At 41.2% G+C, this 18,554-nt stretch overlaps 1 protein-coding gene across 7 annotated transcripts in view; it reads left to right on the forward strand.

Annotated features, from left to right (window-relative positions):
- ccdc66 (coiled-coil domain containing 66) overlaps positions 1 to 18,554 on the forward strand; it is an 80,249-nt gene that overhangs the window by 42,115 nt on the left and 19,580 nt on the right. For 6 of the 7 annotated variants that reach the window (XR_005943570.1, XM_041192036.1, XM_041192035.1 and 3 more), the window contains 6 exons: positions 1,041 to 1,172; positions 7,566 to 7,837; positions 10,316 to 10,400; positions 11,960 to 12,121; positions 13,436 to 13,580; positions 13,700 to 13,825. Coding sequence is in view for 6 of the 7 variants with exons in the window: in XM_041192036.1 (XP_041047970.1) it covers positions 1,041 to 1,172; positions 7,566 to 7,837; positions 10,316 to 10,400; positions 11,960 to 12,121; positions 13,436 to 13,580; positions 13,700 to 13,825 (922 nt within the window). In the remaining variant the exon portion in view is untranslated. The remainder of the gene's footprint in view (positions 1 to 1,040; positions 1,173 to 7,565; positions 7,838 to 10,315; positions 10,401 to 11,959; positions 12,122 to 13,435; positions 13,581 to 13,699; positions 13,826 to 18,554) is intronic. The other variant, XM_041192038.1, reaches the window with a different exon arrangement.

Below are 18,554 nucleotides of genomic sequence, written 5' to 3' on the forward strand. Positions count from 1 at the left end.
GCTTAATGAGAATAGATCATTATTTTTGAGCTGGGCCAGCAAAAAAAATCTATTTGAGAAAGCATTTCTGCTGTTATGAAGAGTGAAAAGCAGACCTGCTATTGTATGTTGAGCTTTTGATTAAGTACAACTAGTAGACCAAGGTTACTGTTTTGGTATTTTCAAACTCTTTCTTTGGAGAGCACTGTCAATTAGTGGAGGGATTTTTAGGCTGATTAACAGTCTGAGATACAGGTACGTGAATACTACTTCCAATATTCTTCAAAATCAGGTTAGCTCCATATGATGGGAGTGGTTTGAGCTCCCACAATCCATAAATTGGCAGGGAGAGTTGGGGTGGCAGCAGAGGCACTCATTCTCACTCCCGATGGATGTGAATATGCTAGAGTTCAGAGTTGGATTGCGGATCTTCACTTGCCTGAACTGCCTGGAATGGGACTTGATCTTTGTGCCTTCTGATGTGGAGCCAAAGCTTATTCCCTACTTCAGTATTTGAACAATGCATTACTTTCATTTATCAAAGCATGTTGTTGTCGTTAGTCAAATTGCTATCAAATATTACAGTTTATTTTATTACGTTTATACCACAATTTCATTGTATACCATACAATTTCATTGCATATTCTGCATTGCAGTGTAAACCTACCAGTCTAAAGTGTTATGAAAATTCACTGCTCTGACTCAGGATACAGTTGTATATTTTGTATTGATATATCAGAAATATGACTCCCTATATGATGTATATCTGGACTGATGCCAAAGTGCATCCTTTGATCCATCATGCTTGTCTTCAGACAACAACAGATGCTAGTTTTATTACTTGAAGTTATTGCTCCAGTGTATTTATGTTGTGTATACAGGAGTGAACTAAAATATGCATCAGTGCAACCATTGCAGAATGAGAGCCTACTAGTTATCCCATTGCCAATATAGTTTGATAGCTTAAAACATTCAAATTGCAAGTAGGATGATTTCTGCCTTTGAGTTAATTTAACTTACGAGAGTGTTATTTTGAAGTGCTCCATTTTGATGTCACACAGGAATCTGTGCCATTAGAGCATCCTTTCAGCGCAATAAAACGTGAACAACAAAAGAAGTGGCTCCAAGAACTGGATAAACAAAGAGAGGAAGAAAAAAATAGGAAACTGCAAGAAAAGTTAAAATATACAGAGGTATATTTCAGGAAAGCATAGTAATACACTGGGAAAAATCTTGCCTATCCTCTTTGTAGTACAGAACTTGAGTGTTGCTGAAAAGAGAGACATGCTTTTGAAATTTTTCATCTTGCATTCATCAGGACAGATATATGAATACCAATTTCAAAGGAAGCAAAAATTTATACTGCATGAGAAAAGTCTGCTGATTGGTTGGTCAGTCAGCTCTGGTTGGTTCAAAGCTGACTGGCCAACCAATCAGCACCCTTTTCTCATGCAGTATAAATTGTTGCTTCCTGTTAAATTTGGCATTCTTGCATCTGTCCTGATGAGTGCAAGATGAAAAATTTTGACAGCATGTCTCTCTCTTCAGCAATAATAAGATGTTTTTTGCTATGCTGCAATGTGGGCATTCTATGCTACTTGAATTTTATTTAACTTAAATGGAAAATATCTACTTACATACCTTCAGAGTATACATGTTTGTTTTATTCCTATTTGTTCTCATCTCTTGAAGACCAAATGTTCCCTTCTAAATACAATATTTATGCCACTGAAAGAACACATCAAAGTCATTAATTACATGTGTGATTATGCCCTCTGTTTATTTCTTCTCTTCATCCTCCTTGATCTCTGTGAAACTTTTGACAGTTTCTGTCCTCTTCCAGTATCTCTCTTGTCATACATCATACACATTACCTCTAACAGTTTTTTTCTTCCCTCCCTGCACAGTCCTTTCTAATGTACCCCAGGGTTCCATCCTTGATTATTGACCTCTTCATGTGCTATACCTTAACAATATTACCTAGAAACATGTCTTAATTTGAATTATTTAAGCAGCTTACTTGTGGTTTCCACCACCTTATCCACTAATGGTGTCTGCTGCTTAAGCGGTTAGGCCTCTGCCCAGTGAAGCTTCCTCCCTCTATCTTGCCATCTTTCTCCATGCTTTGGAAGATCTCAAAATTATAACCTACAATCATCCATTCATCCTCACCTCTTGTCTGATTTCTCAGTTCATCTTTTATATGCTGTCCTTGGACCCTAATGTAAAACACTCTGAGATATCTTCAAGTATGAGAGGAATACCATAGAGAAGTAAATTATTACTTTTTCATAGTTTTTGTTAAGGCAACTTTGGTATATTTAGTTCCCACTCAAGTGGGATATAAAAATGATTTCCCAATTTGTAAGCACAGCATTTTTTTCTCTTTCATTTGTAATCCGTTTTAGTAGTATATGCCTTCCTACTAATGCTTATTATTTCCATTTAGTATTTTCATGTTTAGGTAGACTTTATTTTTAGGTAAGTTTAAAGATATTGCCAGATATTCAGGCTTGACTGCCTGAATTGGGTTATTTGGTTTTCAGAAGTGTTGATGTAAGTAATTCTGAATTCCTTACAATTTATTCCTCAACCAACTTTCTAAGTTCTAGGTCGCAATAAATTGCAATCACAAATGGGTGCCTGAAGAAAAAATATTACTTTTCTTCACAGAACAATGAGATTCTTGGGCATTTTTTTTTACACATAATGTATGAAGTCTTGCATAAGCCACATTTGAACACTTGCAATCTTCGTAAGATCCTCTTCCTTGCTTTAATGATATGATTACAGAATGCGTGAAAATGTTCAATCTAATGCTATCAGGCTTTCTAGAGGTCAACAGCTTAATTACAGACAATGCCATCGATAGTGAAGGAAATACACATTTACTGTTAACTGTATTTCTTTTAACATTGAAATTCAATGGCATTACCATCACTGTCCCACTATCAACATCCTGGGGTTTGCCATTGGACAGATTCTGAACTGGACTAGACATATAAATACTGTGATTACAAGAGCAGGTCAGAGGCTGGGAATTCTGCAGAAGAGTAACTCACCTCCTGACACCTAAAGCCTGTCCACCAAGTACAAGACACAAGTCAGGAGTGAGATGGAATACTCCCCACTTGCCTGGATGAGTGCAGCTCCAACAACACTCGAGAAGCTCAACACCATCTAGGACTCCATCCCTCCCTCCCCTCCAGGTCACTGACAGCTCATCGCCTGATCACTGGCCAGCAGCTTCCTGTCACTGCCTTGCTTTCCTGCTGCCACATCTGGGGCCTCACTCCCTTCCTGCATCGTGGGCCTCTGGTGACTGCAGCGGTGGCTCTGGCATCAGAACGTGGCTGCCCAGAGCCAGCATGGGGTTTTGGTGGTAGGGGAGTGTGTGCTGGGAGGGGAGGGGGGTGTTTGCTAGTGTGCGGGCCAGAGTGCAGACGATGTAAAGTCGAAAATGGCGACGTAAATCAAAAAAAATCCTTAAGAATAAACGATGTTAAAGCAAAATGACTTCAAGGCAACTTATAGTGAGGACTTCATGTATCCTGTTTAAGAATAAAGCTTGCTTGCTGGGTTATTAAATTTAATCACTGGGAAATTGAAAGGGGGCTACATACACACACACACACAGATTCTTAGCTCATGGACCACTTTAAGGAAATGCCTTTTACATGGTTGTGACACTATACATATGTTGCTGGAATAAATCTTGATTTACCGATAAGCCAAATGGTAATCTCTGGAAACAATACCTTCCAAATGGTGTTCCAAATGTAGTTGGTTCCTGTGATCCTTCTGATAAATGCATGAACCAATAAGCATGTTTCACATCTAATTTGGAGAAAAGCTTTGCTCCAGCACGAACACAAGAAATAGGAACAGGAGTAGACATAATCACCTGTCAAGCCTGCTCCACCATTCAGTATGATCATGGCTGATCTTGGGCTTCAAGTCCATTTTCCTGCTAGCTCCCATATCCTTGTACTGCCTTTAATGTATGTATCTCCTTTCTTAAATGTGGAGACCAAAATTGCGCACTCTATTCCAGATGTGGTGTCACCAAAACCATATAAAATTGCAGCAAAACTTCTTTATTCTTGTACTTCAGCTCCCTTGCAATAAAGGCCAACATGCCATTTGCCTTCCTAATTGCTTGCTGCATCTGTGTGCTAACCTTCTGCATTCCTTGTACAAGCATACCCTTTTCTTTGGATATCAACACGTACAAGTTTCTCACCTTTTAATTAATATTCTGCTTTGCTATTCTTACAACCAAAAACGAATAACTTCACACTTCCCTACATTATATTCCATCACCATCTTATTACCCACACATTTAACCTCTCTATATCTCATTGCCACCTGTGTTCCTCTCCCCCCCACACCTGCCCACTTAGCTTTGTATCATTAGCAAACTTTGATACATTACTCTCTGTCTCTTCATCTAAATCATTAATATAGATTGTAAATAGCTGAGGCCCCAGCATTGATCTTTGTGGCACTGCACTATTCACTGTCTGTGATAAAGCAAAACTTGGGTTTAATTCTTCCATTGTCGGAATTTTATGTGGACACCAAGTGCACGATTCAGACATTTCAGGTCCAGACACACCCGAATTGTATCATCTTTAATTATTACACATGTAATAGAGCTATACCAGTCAGTGTGTTTTTGCACTGGACGAACAATGCCATTTCGTTCCTTATCATCTAATTCAGTCTTTAGCTTTTCCTGAATAGGTACACTACACTTGATAGGTGGCTCAATTGAAGGAATTGCATCTTCCCTTAAATGCAAAATAGCATCACCATTGAAATTCTCCACAGCATCAAACCTGCCTGGGGACTTCAGTTGTAAGTCATGAACTGACGAGATACGGTCATTTCAAAATATTTTCTTCCCCCAGTGGTGCATTGTTGATTTCGCATATGGTTGCAATTTTGAGCTCCCAACATGCTGTCAATCCTGCTATTGCTGGAGCATTTGTGTCTACCAAGTAGAAAAGCGGACTTGTCAAAGCTGCATTTTAATGTCAGTGTACCAATAAAATGGATTGGTAACCCATTGTAAGCTGTCAACCTGGCTGTTGTAGACTGTACCGTTGAATCCCATTTGTCAAGATGCACGTCTTTTAAGATTCTTAATGGCAGAATGTTGGTACTAGCTCTGGTGTCTACATTGGCTTTGAACATATGTTTGCTGTTCTTGTTCGGATATATAATGTTGATTGTGACAAAAACATCTAGCTACGTGATCACATCCACACATCATGCCACATTTATGGTGTAGAAAGCCGGCTCACTTTAATGTTTAAGAGCTTTCTTCATGGTGTTTTCCACCTGGTCTGTCCTATTGCTGACCTAATGTGTCTGTGCTTGCATTGACTTTTGGTACACTTCTTATTGCTGCTGCCAGTACACTGAACACACTTTTTTTGATGGTAGCTTTCTATTCAGCTCTGATCACAATGTCGTAGCCAGATTTCCTGCACAGATGTGCCCACTGGCCTTTCAAACCCCACAGGATTTATTCTGTTTTGGCACCTTGGGCACTTTGCCAATACTTGCAGCCACACCCACCACTTGTGAACGTTGCTTTCCTGCCACAATGGCTTCATACTTCCTACTGTCTTTCAACAAGGTGTTGATATCATGCTTTTTCTTTCTAATAGATCTCTCTGGGAGGTTTTGATTGGCGTTGAAGCAATGACAAGTTCCATAATTCACTAACAACTGGGCTTCAGAAAATCACAGCCTCTGCCCTTATCACAGCTTACAAACTGATCAGTTGACTCTTTAGGTTGTTGCCTGAATGCCTTAAGCTCTAACCAATGGATCCTGAAATTCATCTGTACACTGAATTCATCTTCCAGTGTTGTATTCCAGAGCTTCACCAGGTCTTTTTGATCCTTATTGGATAGTCCTGATGTGTTAATTTGATGAGTCCCTTGTTTCCAATGGTTTTTTTAATCTTCCCTGCCTGTCTGTCAGGTTCAGCGATCGATAAATCCAAAAACATAATTCTGTTTTCTGGTGATAAAGCTTACACTTTGATAGGGTATCCAATTAATGACAGGAAATTTAGTAGTCATCATTCTGATGCTGCTTGCTTCTCAAGGATTTTTTTGATTTACTGTGGGTTCAGTTTTTTTTTTTGAAGTACTGAGGCTGTGGCTTTGTATTGCTTGGTTCTGTGGCACCGTAGCCTGTATCATGCGCTTTTTCTTTGGACTAGCCCATGAATCTATTTTTGCCAAGAACTGCAACATGACAGCCAAATGGCTTTGCAACCTGTCAGCTCATTTCCAAACTGACTTTCACAGGCTGATCCTGAACCAGCTTAATATTCTTGCTGAGCACCGATCTAGTTATCCTCCTAGACAATTATTCACTGTTTTTTGAGCACTAATCTGCAAGGGCACTTCTATCTCCTAGTGTCTCACAGTATTAGGTCTACTTTTGTAGCAGACCGCTTGTGTTGTCCCAGTTTCTTACTTCTGGCTTCTCCCAATCTTTGTAATGGCTCTATTCGGTGATCTCTACCCGGAAGCCAATCACCATGATTCCAATCTTCACTGTTGTACTTCAACTTTACTTATGTAATGTTCAAAATGCACAGCTGTCACATGTTGTGCTACTGGGCTGGTAACACAAACTTACCAATCACACATGGATGAATGGTAACAAATGCTTTGGGTTCTTTTCACTGAAGACTCTCAATATTATAAATAAGTTACAGGAGAGCTCTACATGCACATCTTACTAGGCAGGCAATCAACACAACTACAGCTATCACATGCTATGTGACATCACTTCCTTCAGTGATGACGCACATTCATCATTTACATATTCCATTAAAACAATACCATAACAAGTATCAGCTATTTAATTTTCCAAACTAACATTATGTGACCAGTCTTTTAACAGTTTATAAGTGTATGCACCATCTATGTGTAATTTGTATGACAGGTGAATGTTGATATTTTTAAAAATTGATTTTTAGTTTACAAAGCCTTATATAAGAATTTTCAGTGTATTTTGGGACATAAATCTATAGCTGACCAAACAGCTTTAATACATAATAAATTATTGGGGATTTGAACTAAAACCAAGCTTTGAGAAGGTGTTGGAGGATTTAATGTCTTCAGTTTGAGGCTCGATAATTTTAACTCCTGAGTCACCTTTACAACCAGTCAGCCAGCTGTGCACTCAAAAGGTCAGAAAGAAGCAGCTGGCTAGCTACAGGTAGGTCAAAACTGCAGAGCCCAGTGTCCATCTACTGGTAGTAAAATATATCAGGGAGTGGATCAAGGCCATTTTGCTATCTCTTTGAGTCCTAATTACACCACAGGATTCTGATTTGCAGCAATTAATGAGGCTCCAACTGAGTGAATCTTTCACTGCATTAAATCATGGCTCAGTTCAAATATCAGCATGGGGAAGTAGAGTAGGAATGGGCGGTAAGTCTTTGCTGAGTTTTTTTTAAACTAAGCGCCACCTTGATACAGACAGCTGGGATGGGTTAAAATTTTCCCATGCTTTTCTAATTATCAATCATTGCCTGCCTTCTGTTTTAATAGGGTGATGATCACAACAGATGGGCTATGCACTTTGATTCTTACCAGAAAAAACCTGACCAGCAGACTCCAGTTTTTGTGAACACTTGTGGACCAACACTGAAAAGGTCATCTGAATCAGGGCATGAGCAACAAAGTGCATTATCTGAGTTGCAGCAGTTTCCTTCCCAGGCTGTTTCTGTACTCAGTCATCCGACATCTTCCACTGGAGAAAATACAGGGAGTATAGGTGTTGACATGGGATCTGATGTGCTGCCTAACACACACAAGACCAGGTTAGGTTCATTTTCAGTTTCTTTATATTTCATTGCCTCACTCCACCTCCTGCCTCAGCTCATCTGTTTAAACCAACATGCTTGCATGTCTTTGTTATCTCTGGACTTTGACTATTCTAGCACACCCCTGGTCGGCCTCCCACGTTCTACCCTCAGTAAACTTGAGGTCATTGAGGTCATCCAAAATTCTACTGCCCATGTCTTTATTTACGATAAGTCCCATCCAGCCATATCTCCCTAACCTGCACACTCTCCCTATCGAACAAAACCTTGGTTTCAAATCCCTCCATGGCTTTATCCTTTGTCTCTGTAATCTCCTCCAGCCCCACAACCCTTCAAGATAACAATGCTCATCTAATTCTGATCTATTGAGCATCGCTGATTTTATTTGCTAACCACTGGTGGCCATGCCTTCACCTGCCTGCAACTTAAGTATTCCCTTCCCACCTCTCCATCTCATAATCTTGCATTCTTCTATTAAGGCGCTCTTGAAAGCCACCTCTTTGACCAAGCCATTGGTCACCTATTCTGATATCTCTATATGGCTCAGTGTCAAATTTTGTTTTATAATGCTCCTGTGATGCACCTTGGGACGTTTCATTGCATGAAAGGTATTCCATAGATGCACATTGTTGTTAATCTTGTTTTTTTTCTAAGTTTAATGGCAAGCATAAGTGAGTTGCTTGGCTGCTGAGTTCAGTGGGAACCTACTGGGATTGACCTGAGGAATAATGGTGCTCATATTGTAATTTTTTTAATGCACTTCATGGGTGTGTACACATGTATTTGTACCACCTAAAACTAAATTTTGGTTGAAGAAAATTTTAAGTAAAGGTATTTTAAAAAAACCAGGGTGCCAAGATTTTTAGTTGCAATTTGTGCCCTGTAAATGCATGAGTGCATATCAGAAGAATTCAGATAGCTGCTTTGGGACTCTGAGTGGGTGAAACACCTTATGGTATGCTTACTCTACTGACCTATTTGATATAATGATGGATAGCTTTATTTTGGTTGACCTTGTCTCATCTGTAGTTCTATGCATTTTGAGTATTGCTTTATGCCGCCTCTTCCCAGGCTTTTTGAAGTTTGGTGCTATGGAGAGGATGCCCTGCAGTTCCAAAGAAGGGTAACTCTTACTACTACTTGCAACAGGAAGCTTTGATGTGTGGGCTTATTGTTCCTCCATTCTCAAAGCTGACTTTCAGCAAGTGTTGTGAATCTTGTTGTCATGAAAAAATCCATTCCCACTAATTATTTAGTACAAAAACTGAGCTCCCACTCACTGACAGATTGCCCACCAGTAGCTTGTGAATGTATAGTAAAGCTTCCCTCTGGAAGATTCATTGAGGTTGACTGTACCTAATTCAGGCAGACATAACATTCTCACTGCAACATTTCCACTGCTGCTATCTTCAGTTTAGAAAATTAAACTCTATTGACCCGGCTTTTGTGGGGTCTCAGGGGTCTTGCCCATCAGGTGGAGAACCGATGGGGAAACCCTGTTGGTTCCATGGGGAGGCCTGACAGAATCAATTGACCTTCAAGCACTTAAGTGGCCACTATCAGGTCTCCCCAAGATTGAGTGTCTCCTGCTGAGAGCTGCTGGCCGATCAGAAGCCGACAGCTGCTCATTGCTGCCAACGGGAATGGTGGCTGCTGGCAGCACTGCACCCACCAGAAGCCCAAGAACATCTTGGGACCTCAGACCAAAGATGAGTGAGGGCAGGATTGGGGTCGCAGTGTGGGGATTGCTGGATAGAGATGGGCAGGGGCATCAGAAATGAGGGCAGTGGGTGGCGTTCAGTTTTTAATGATATACTGCTTTTGTTTATTCCAGTTATTTTGATCAACAGAAGCATTTATCCATCTGTAGTGCTGTTCCCTTATCTTTTTGAGATACGTTGGTTGTTAAATCAGCAATGGTTTTGTGACTAGTTTCAAAATAGAATGTATTTGAATTTGGTGCAAACAACAACTTTATCATTGTTGGGAAATAACAAAATCAACAATTGACAAAATCCTGAAGCTACCTATGCCATCAGGTTTATTGTTCTAGAAATAGATCACACGTTGGAATATGATTCTGTTTGCAATGTTGGAGGAGGCAAGGGGCTATTTTATCCTACATGCACTCCCCCCCCCCCCCCCACACAGCCCCCCAAGCCCTGACAGATCATCAAGTGGCAATACTGACAGCAATAGAGAAATCTGCAGCCAAAAATATCCAACTAGTCCAACCAAAAGAACAACTATAATAGCATGGTCAGCTGTACTGAGCCAAAAGGTTTAGTGTTAATATAGACATTTTAAAAAAAATACTGCCTCAAGATTTATTACTGGTAAAATGACACAGTTAATCTGACAGTCAAGTGCTACATTTATCTGATGGTGCATATAATTTGTTAGTTTTCCCAATGTTTCAACATCTTCATGTTCTATAGAGGATACTAGAAATTTTGCACTATTATTACATTTCAGCTTTCTGCGATCCATGACCGCCTTGTTGGACCCAGCACAGATTGAGGAGCGAGATTTACGTCGAAAGAAGCAACGAGAACACCAGGTAACCAGTATTTTCCTTGTTTTTAATAAGCAATAATATCATATGTACATGATTTAAATTATACAAATTTTTAAGGCTGATTTTTTTTTTTCTGCTAATGTTTATTGACACAGTATTTCCCACTGTCAAAATGTGTAGAATTTTCTTTTGATTACTCCTCTATGGCATCACATTAAAGAATAACATTTTGCGGAATTGGGCAAGAATTCAGGAAAGTGCTATGGGCATCGAACTTTGTAGCAGATTTCCCTCATTCTTTTCTTCGGTTGCTGCACCCATCTCCATATCCCAGAGACAAAACAGTATGTATTACTATTGGTGCGTGAGGTTATCTCCAAGTCATGATGATGTGCAGCTTGGAGTGGTACTTGTGGATGGTGGTGTTCCCTTGGGTTTGCTGCCCTTGTTCTTCTTTGTTGGTAGAGGTTGTGCATTTGGTTGAAGCTGTGGAAGAAGGCTTGCCGAGTTGCTGTAGTGCGTCTTATAGTTGGTGCAAACTGCTGCCACTGTGTGCTGGTGATGTAGGGAACAAATGTTTAATTTGGTGAATGTGGTGCCAATTAAATCGGCTGCTTTGTCCTGATTGATATTGAAGCTGCCCCCATCCAGGCATATGAAGATTATTCCATCACCCTCCTGACTTGTGCCTTGTAGATGTTATTGATGGTGTATATATTCAATTCTCTTTTGAAAGTTATTATTGAATCTACTTCTACCAGCTTTTCAAGCAGTACTTTCCAGAGCTTGGCAACTCACTGCATAAAATCAGTTATCCTCCTCTCCCCTCTGGCTCTTTTGCCATTTGTCTCAAACCTGTGTCCCCTGGTTACTGATCCACCCACCACTGGAAACACATTTTGTTTACTTTATCAAAGTCACTCAGAATTTTGTTTACCTCTATTAAATTTATCCTTAACTTTCTCTGCTCTTAAGAAAAACAATCCCAGTTCTTCTAGTTTCTCCACGTAACTGAAGATGTTGCTGGCTGTACATTTGGATGATTTTCTCCTTTTCAAGCAATAAGCTTCATACAGCAGTTGAGCCCATTACTTGGACCTGGAGAGGTATTTCTGAATCTTACATACTATAGGTCATATCTCAGACTCACCACTCAAACAACCTTGACATTCCTCCTACTTACGACGAGCAGAGTTTCTGGAAGTTGGTTTGATAAAGACCATTTGGGTGCCTGTCCCTGTTATCTGAAGTACACTCTATTCATTCCTGATACCAAGGAGCATATAAACCACATGGTTACTCTCGAGAGTCATAGCCATCCATGTCAAGGGTGTTACAAATCACAGCAGCTGAAATGGGATCACAATTGAAAAGTACAAAAAGTGGAATTCTAGCAAAAGAGATAAAGGTGAAACAACAATATGAGAAATAAACTAAAATGGCTTATTTTTTCCTTTTATTTCAATGGAAAAAGGTCTCATCACTCAGGTTTTCACAAGATCCAAAAAATGTAAACCAATGCAGTGATATTTGAGGATCATTGGAAGATTACAATTTCTCATAACATGATAGCTAATATTTCTTTTAATCTTGTGTTCTAGAAAGCTATAGCCATTCAGGTGGAGGAGCGCCGCAGACAGAAGCAACTGGAAGAAGATCAGATACGAAAAGAAGAACAAAAAGAGGAACTTCGTTTGGCAAAGGAGAGAGAAAGGTTGAGACAACAATATGAAGAAGAAACTCGAGTACAACGGGAAAAAGAAGTAGGTGTTATTAATGATTTAATTTAATGTTTTGGAGGAGATTCCAGTTGAGCAATATCTTTACTGTGTTTAAATGGTACTACCTGGCTGGAACCAAAACACACTTCTTATTTTAATCCTTTTCGCAATATTATATTGCTCAGTAATAAACACCTCCTGATCTTGATACTCGGACTTAAAATTGTATTGTTATTGCAACACTTAATTTAGTGTTCAGTTTTCAAATGTTAGCTAAGGCTCAGTTAGTGGAACACTTGTCTTTCTGTCAGATGGCCATGGTTTCTAACCCCAATCTGTGACCTGAGCACAAAATCTTGGTGCACACGTAAGTGCAGTCCTGTGAGAGTGCTGTATTTTCTTTAGGATAAGGTATGGAACTAAAGCCCTGTATACCTGTTCAGATGGAGAGAGTTGGCTTAGTGTTCTGACAAAGATTGTTCCCCCAAACAGCACTACCAAAACAGATTAACCTGTCATTCATTTCATTTGCATGGAATCTTAGTGTATCCAAAGCTGTTGGTATATGTGCCCGCAAAACAATGGTGGCTACTTTAAAAGTAATTCACTGGCTGCGGGGGACTTGAAGATGTACTGAGAATATGAAAAGCACAAAATAAATCATGTTTCTTTTGATTGTAATGGGGCGCATCAGGCTCTGGGCCATTTAAATGTTAAAAACCAAAAGGTCAATGTAATTGCTTGCATAGCTCATTGAACTTAGCTCTTTTTTTTAAAAAAAAGGCTTTACAAAAATTTGAGCAGGTAGTGGACAGGCCACCAATACACTATTGTGTGGAAGGCCTCTAACACCTGCTGCAGCCAATCCTGGCCCTCATCCAGTTGAACACTGAATAGAGCTGACCTAAAAATATACAAATAGTCTGGATTATGGATAAATTGGCCGAGGTCAGGAATATAGCCTTAAGGCGCATGGAGTTCCCATCCACCAAATATGCACCTTGCATCCACAGTATTGAAAAATCAAGGCTAAAGTGTCCATTTGTTTGCTTCTGTGCTTTGGAAATAGTGCCAGACAACTTCCCTTGTGCTTTGTGTTGTCAGCAATATCTGAGATTGTACATCCTATATCAAAGCCCAAATCTAAATGTATTGAGAAGTGCCACTACTTCTGAAAAATATGATTGTAAACCTCAGTAAAATATTGTTCTCATTTCCTTCATTGACAACACTAATTGGTAGACAAAACTGATTAATTATGAATTTCTAGTTAACATGTTGGAATAATGACTCCTTGATCACTGCTAGCAATACTAAAGAAAATTATATGATCTTAAGGCATCTTTGATCTTCTAGGAGCTTCATAATCGGAAAACCAATCTGCTTTATGAAACTGTGCAGAGGGCACAAGAGGAGGCACAAAGGCAGAAACAGGAACAGCGCATTAGAGAGCTGGTTCGCAAAGGACATGACATTTCAAATCTTCAGAAGAATGTAGAAGGCACGTAACAGCTGGCAGCTTTTAGAGTTTGTGGTTGTTGTTCTATTGTCAAAAAATGTAGCAAAAACTGTTCTCATCATTTTTTCACTTTTAATTGACACACTATTTTTGACTGACAGATAGCATAAGTCGCATAAGCCCCTGTACTGTACCTAATAGTCTTGTTTGTGAAGAAGTTGGTGAGGTACTGGGTCAAGTCTTGATGGAAAAAGATTCTCCAAGAAAAGACAGATGTATCCAAACTGGTCAGTATTTGTTTGGCAAAAAACTATTGGTGCATTTTATGACACTGTAAGACTGCGTCAGTATGCTGTAATGCCATCTTTACACTGAGACTGGTTGGGTTACAAGAACTCTGAATTTTTCTCTCCTAAGTACTTCAGCCCACTTGGTCTGCTATAGTAATAGATGTAGAAACATTGCTTGCAAGTTATTTGTGCTAAATGCAATATGCTGATCATTTTAAAGCAAAAATTAGCATTTTTTGTATTGTAGATTTAAACATTGTAGTTAATATTCAGCTGTACTATATTGAAGTACCCATTTTCCTTTTCAACAAGCATAGAAAGGTTGCATGGTTAATGTCAGGAGGGGCAATATAGAATGATAAAGTAGTACAGCACAGAAGGCAACCATTTGGCCCATTGAGTCCATGCTGGCAATTTCAAAGAGCAATCCAGTTGACCTCGCTCCCATGCTCTTTCCCTATACCTCTGCAAATTCTTCCCCCAATAAGTATTTATCCAATTTCCTTTTGAAAACTACTTTTGCAACTGTAGCCACCATCCTGTCAGGTATTGCATTCCAAATCCTAACCACTTGTTTTTTCCAGTTTACCCACATAACTGTAATCTCTCATACCTGGACCCCCTCTAGTAAATCTCTTCTGTATCCTCTCCAAAGCCTTCACATCCTTCCTAAACTGTGGTGCCCAGAACTGGGGACACAGGTCTAGCTGAGGTGGGTGGGAGAAAGGTAAAGATCTAAGTAACGATCAACATTTGAGATTAGATCAGATAGATTGATGAAGGAATTTTTAACAAGTTGGGTAAAGTGATTAGAACTGTTTGCTCATGTGGAGGGTTTACACCATCAGGGATTGGTTGGGCTGAATGGCCTGTTACTGTGGTGTAACTTTCCTGTCAAAGAAATGAGTAACCAGTCACTACTTGTCTTAAAAACAAAAAAACTGCGGATGCTGGAAATCCAAAACAAAAACAGAATTACCTGGAAAAACTCAGCAGGTCTGGCAGCATCGGCGGAGAAGAAAAGAGTTGACGTTTCGAGTCCTCATGACCCTTCGACAAAACTTGAGTTCGAGTCCAAGAAAGAGTTGAAATATAAGCTGGTTTAAGGTGTGTGTGTGGGGGGCGGAGAGATAGAGAGACAGAGAGGTGGAGGTGGGGGGGTGTGGATGTAAGGACAAACAAGCAGTGATAGAAGCAGATCATCAAAAGATGTCAACGATAATAGTACAATAGAACACATAGGTGTTAGAGTTAAAGTTGGTGATATTATCTAAACGAATGTGCTAATTAAGAATGGATGGTAGGGCACTCAAGGTATAGCTCTAGTGGGTTTTTTTTTTTATTATATAATGGAAATAGGTGGGAAAAGGAAAATCTTTATAATTTATTGGAAAGAAAAAGGGAAGGGGGAAACAGAAAGGGGGTGGGGATGGGGGAGGGAGCTCACGACCTAAAGTTGTTGAATTCAATATTCAGTCCGGAAGGCTGTAAAGTCCCTAGTCGGAAGATGAGGTGTTGTTCCTCCAGTTTGCGTTGGGCTTCACTGGAACAATGCAGCAAGCCAAGGACAGACATGTGGGCAAGAGAGCAGGGTGGAGTGTTAAAATGGCAAGCGACAGGGAGGTTTGGGTCATTCTTGCGGACAGACCGCAGGTGTTCTGCAAAGCGGTCACCCAGTTTACGTTTGGTCTCTCCGATGTAGAGGAGACCACATTGGGAGCAACGAATGCAGTAGACTAAGTTGGGGGAAATGCAAGTGAAATGCTGCTTCACTTGAAAGGAGTGTTTGGGTCCTTGGACGGTGAGGAGAGAGGAAGTGAAGGGGCAGGTGTTGCATCTTTTGCATGGGCATGGGGTGGTGCCATAGGAGGGGGTTGAGGAGTAGGGGGTGATGGAGGAGTGGACCAGGGTGTCCCGGAGGGAGCGATCCCTACGGAATGCCGATAAAGGGGGTGAAGGGAAGATGTGTTTGGTGGTGGCATCATGCTGGAGTTGGCGGAAATGGCGGAGCATGATCCTTTGAATGCGGAGGCTGGCGGGGTGATAAGTGAGGACAAGGGGGAGCCTATCATGTTTCTGGGAGGGAGGAGGAGGCGTGAGGGCGGATACGCGGGATACTTGTCTTATACAGCTTAGCTATAGCGAGGATAATGGTACAATATGCACACTGACATAAAAGTGCACCAGTGCTTCGATTCCCCTCTTAAATGAAAAAAAAATGATGTTCATTTTCAGAATTTGAGAATTTAAGCATTTAATCATTGGTAACTTGCAGGAGACTTGCATTCACATATGTCACAGTATAAAGCGAGCAGTTCAGAAACTGCACTGAATGCTCAGTACTGTACTCCAATTATTATTTCACATGACAGTATTGCTAGGACTGACCACCGCACAGTCCTTGTGGAGACAAAATCCCATCTTCACATTGAGCATACCCTTCATCATGTTGTGTGGCACTACCACCATGCTAAATCAGATTTAGAACAGATCTAGCAACTTAAGACTGGGCAACCATGAAGCGCTGTGGGCCATCAGCAGCAGCGAATTGTGCTTGGCCACAATCTGTAACCTCATAGCCTGGCATATCCCTTTCTACCATTACCACCAAGCCAGTGGATCAACCCTGGTTCAATGAAGAGTGTAAGAGGGCATGCCAGGAGCAGCACCAGGCATACCTAAAAAGGTGTCAACCTGGTGAAACTACAACACAGGACGACTTGCATGCTAACCAGCATAAACAGCAAGTGACGGACAGAGCTAAGCGATTCCACAGCCAGTGGATCAGATCTAAGCTCTGCAGCCCTGCCACATCCAGTCATGAATGGTGGTGGAAATTAAATAACTCATTGGAGAAGAAGGCTCCACAAATATCTCCATCATCAATGATGGGGGAGCCTAGCACATCAGTGTAAAAGATAAAGCTGAAGCATTTGCTACAATCTTCAGCCAGAAATGCCGAGTGGATGATCCATCTCGGCCTCCTCCGTGGTCCCCAGCATTACAGATGCCAGTTTCCAACCAATTCGATTCACTCCACATGATATTATGAAATAGCTGAAGGCATTGGATACTGCAAAGGCTATGGACCCTGACAATATCCCAGCAACAGTACCAGTCGCACCACAGAAGTGCCAGACAATGACGATCTCCAACAAGAGAGAATCTAACCATCATCCCTTGACATTCAATGGCATTACCATTGCTGAGTCTCCTACTATCAACATCCTGGGGGGTTACTATTGACCAGAAGCTGAACTGGATTAGCCACATAATTACTGTGGCTACAAGAGCAGGTCACAGGCTAGGAATCCTGCAGTGAGTAACTCATCACCTGACTCCCCAAAGCCTGTTCACCTGACTCCCCAAAGCCTTTCCGCCATCTGCAAGACACAAGTCAGGAATGAATTGGAATACTCCCCACTTGCCTGGATGAGTACAGCTCCAACAACATCGAAGCTTGACGCCATCCAGGACAAAGCCTGCTTGATTGGCACTCCATCCACAAACATTCACTCCCTCCACCACTGACGCACAGTAGCAGCAGTATGTACCATTTACGAGATGCATTGCAGAAATTCACCAACGCTTTTTGATAGCACCTTCCAAACCAACAACGACTACCATCTAGAAGGACAATGGCAGCAGATACCTGTGTACACCACCAGCTGGAAGTTCCCCTCCAAGGCACTCACCTCCTGACTTGGAAATATATTGCTGTTCTTCAGTATCACAGAATCTCACAGTGCAGAAGAGCCCCTTCGGCCCATCGAGTCTGCACCAACACGTGAGAAACACCTGACCTACCTGCCTAACCCCATTTACCAGCACTTGGCCCATAGCCTTGAATGTTATGACATGCCAAGTGCTCATCCAGGTACTTTTTAAAGGATGTGAGGCAACCTGCCTCCACCACCCTCCCAGGCAGCGCATTCCAGGCTGTCATCACCCACTGGGTAAAAAAGTTTTTCCTCACATCCCCCCTAAACCTCCTGCCCCTCACCTTGAACTTATGTCCCCTTGTGACTGACCCTTCAACTAAGGAGAACAGCTACTGCCTGTCCATGCCCCTCATAATCTTGTACACCTCGATCAGGTCGCCTCTCAGTCTTCTCTGCTCCAAGGAAAACAACCAAAGTCTATCCAACCTCTCTTCATAATTTAAATGTCTCATCCCAGGCAACATCCTGGTGAATCTCCTCTGCACCCCCTCCAATGCAATCACATCCTTCCTATAATGTGGCGACCAGAACTGCACACATAAATCCAGCTATGGCCTCACCAAGGTTCTATACAACTCCAACATGACCTCCCTACTTTTGTAATCTATGCTGATTGATAAAGGTATATGTCCCATATGCCTTTTTCGCTACCCCACTGACATGCCCCTCCGCCTTCAGAGATCTATGGACACACACGCCAAGGTCCCTTTGTTCCTCAGAACTTCCTAGTGCCTTGCCATTCATTGACTACTTCTTTGTCAAATTATTCCTTCCAAAGTGTATCACCTCACACTTTTCAGGGTTAAATTCCATCTGCCACTGATCTGCCCATTTGACCATCCCATCTATATCTTCCTGTGGCCCAAGACACTCAACCTCACTATTAACCACCCGGCCAATCTTTGTGTCATCCACAAACTTATTAATCCTCCTCCCACATAGTCATCTATAAATGACAAATAATAGAGGACCAAGCACAGATCCCTGTGGTGCGCCGTTGGACA

This window comes from Carcharodon carcharias, chromosome 7, assembly GCF_017639515.1.
Source record: "Carcharodon carcharias isolate sCarCar2 chromosome 7, sCarCar2.pri, whole genome shotgun sequence".
Lineage (NCBI taxonomy): Eukaryota > Metazoa > Chordata > Chondrichthyes > Lamniformes > Lamnidae > Carcharodon > Carcharodon carcharias.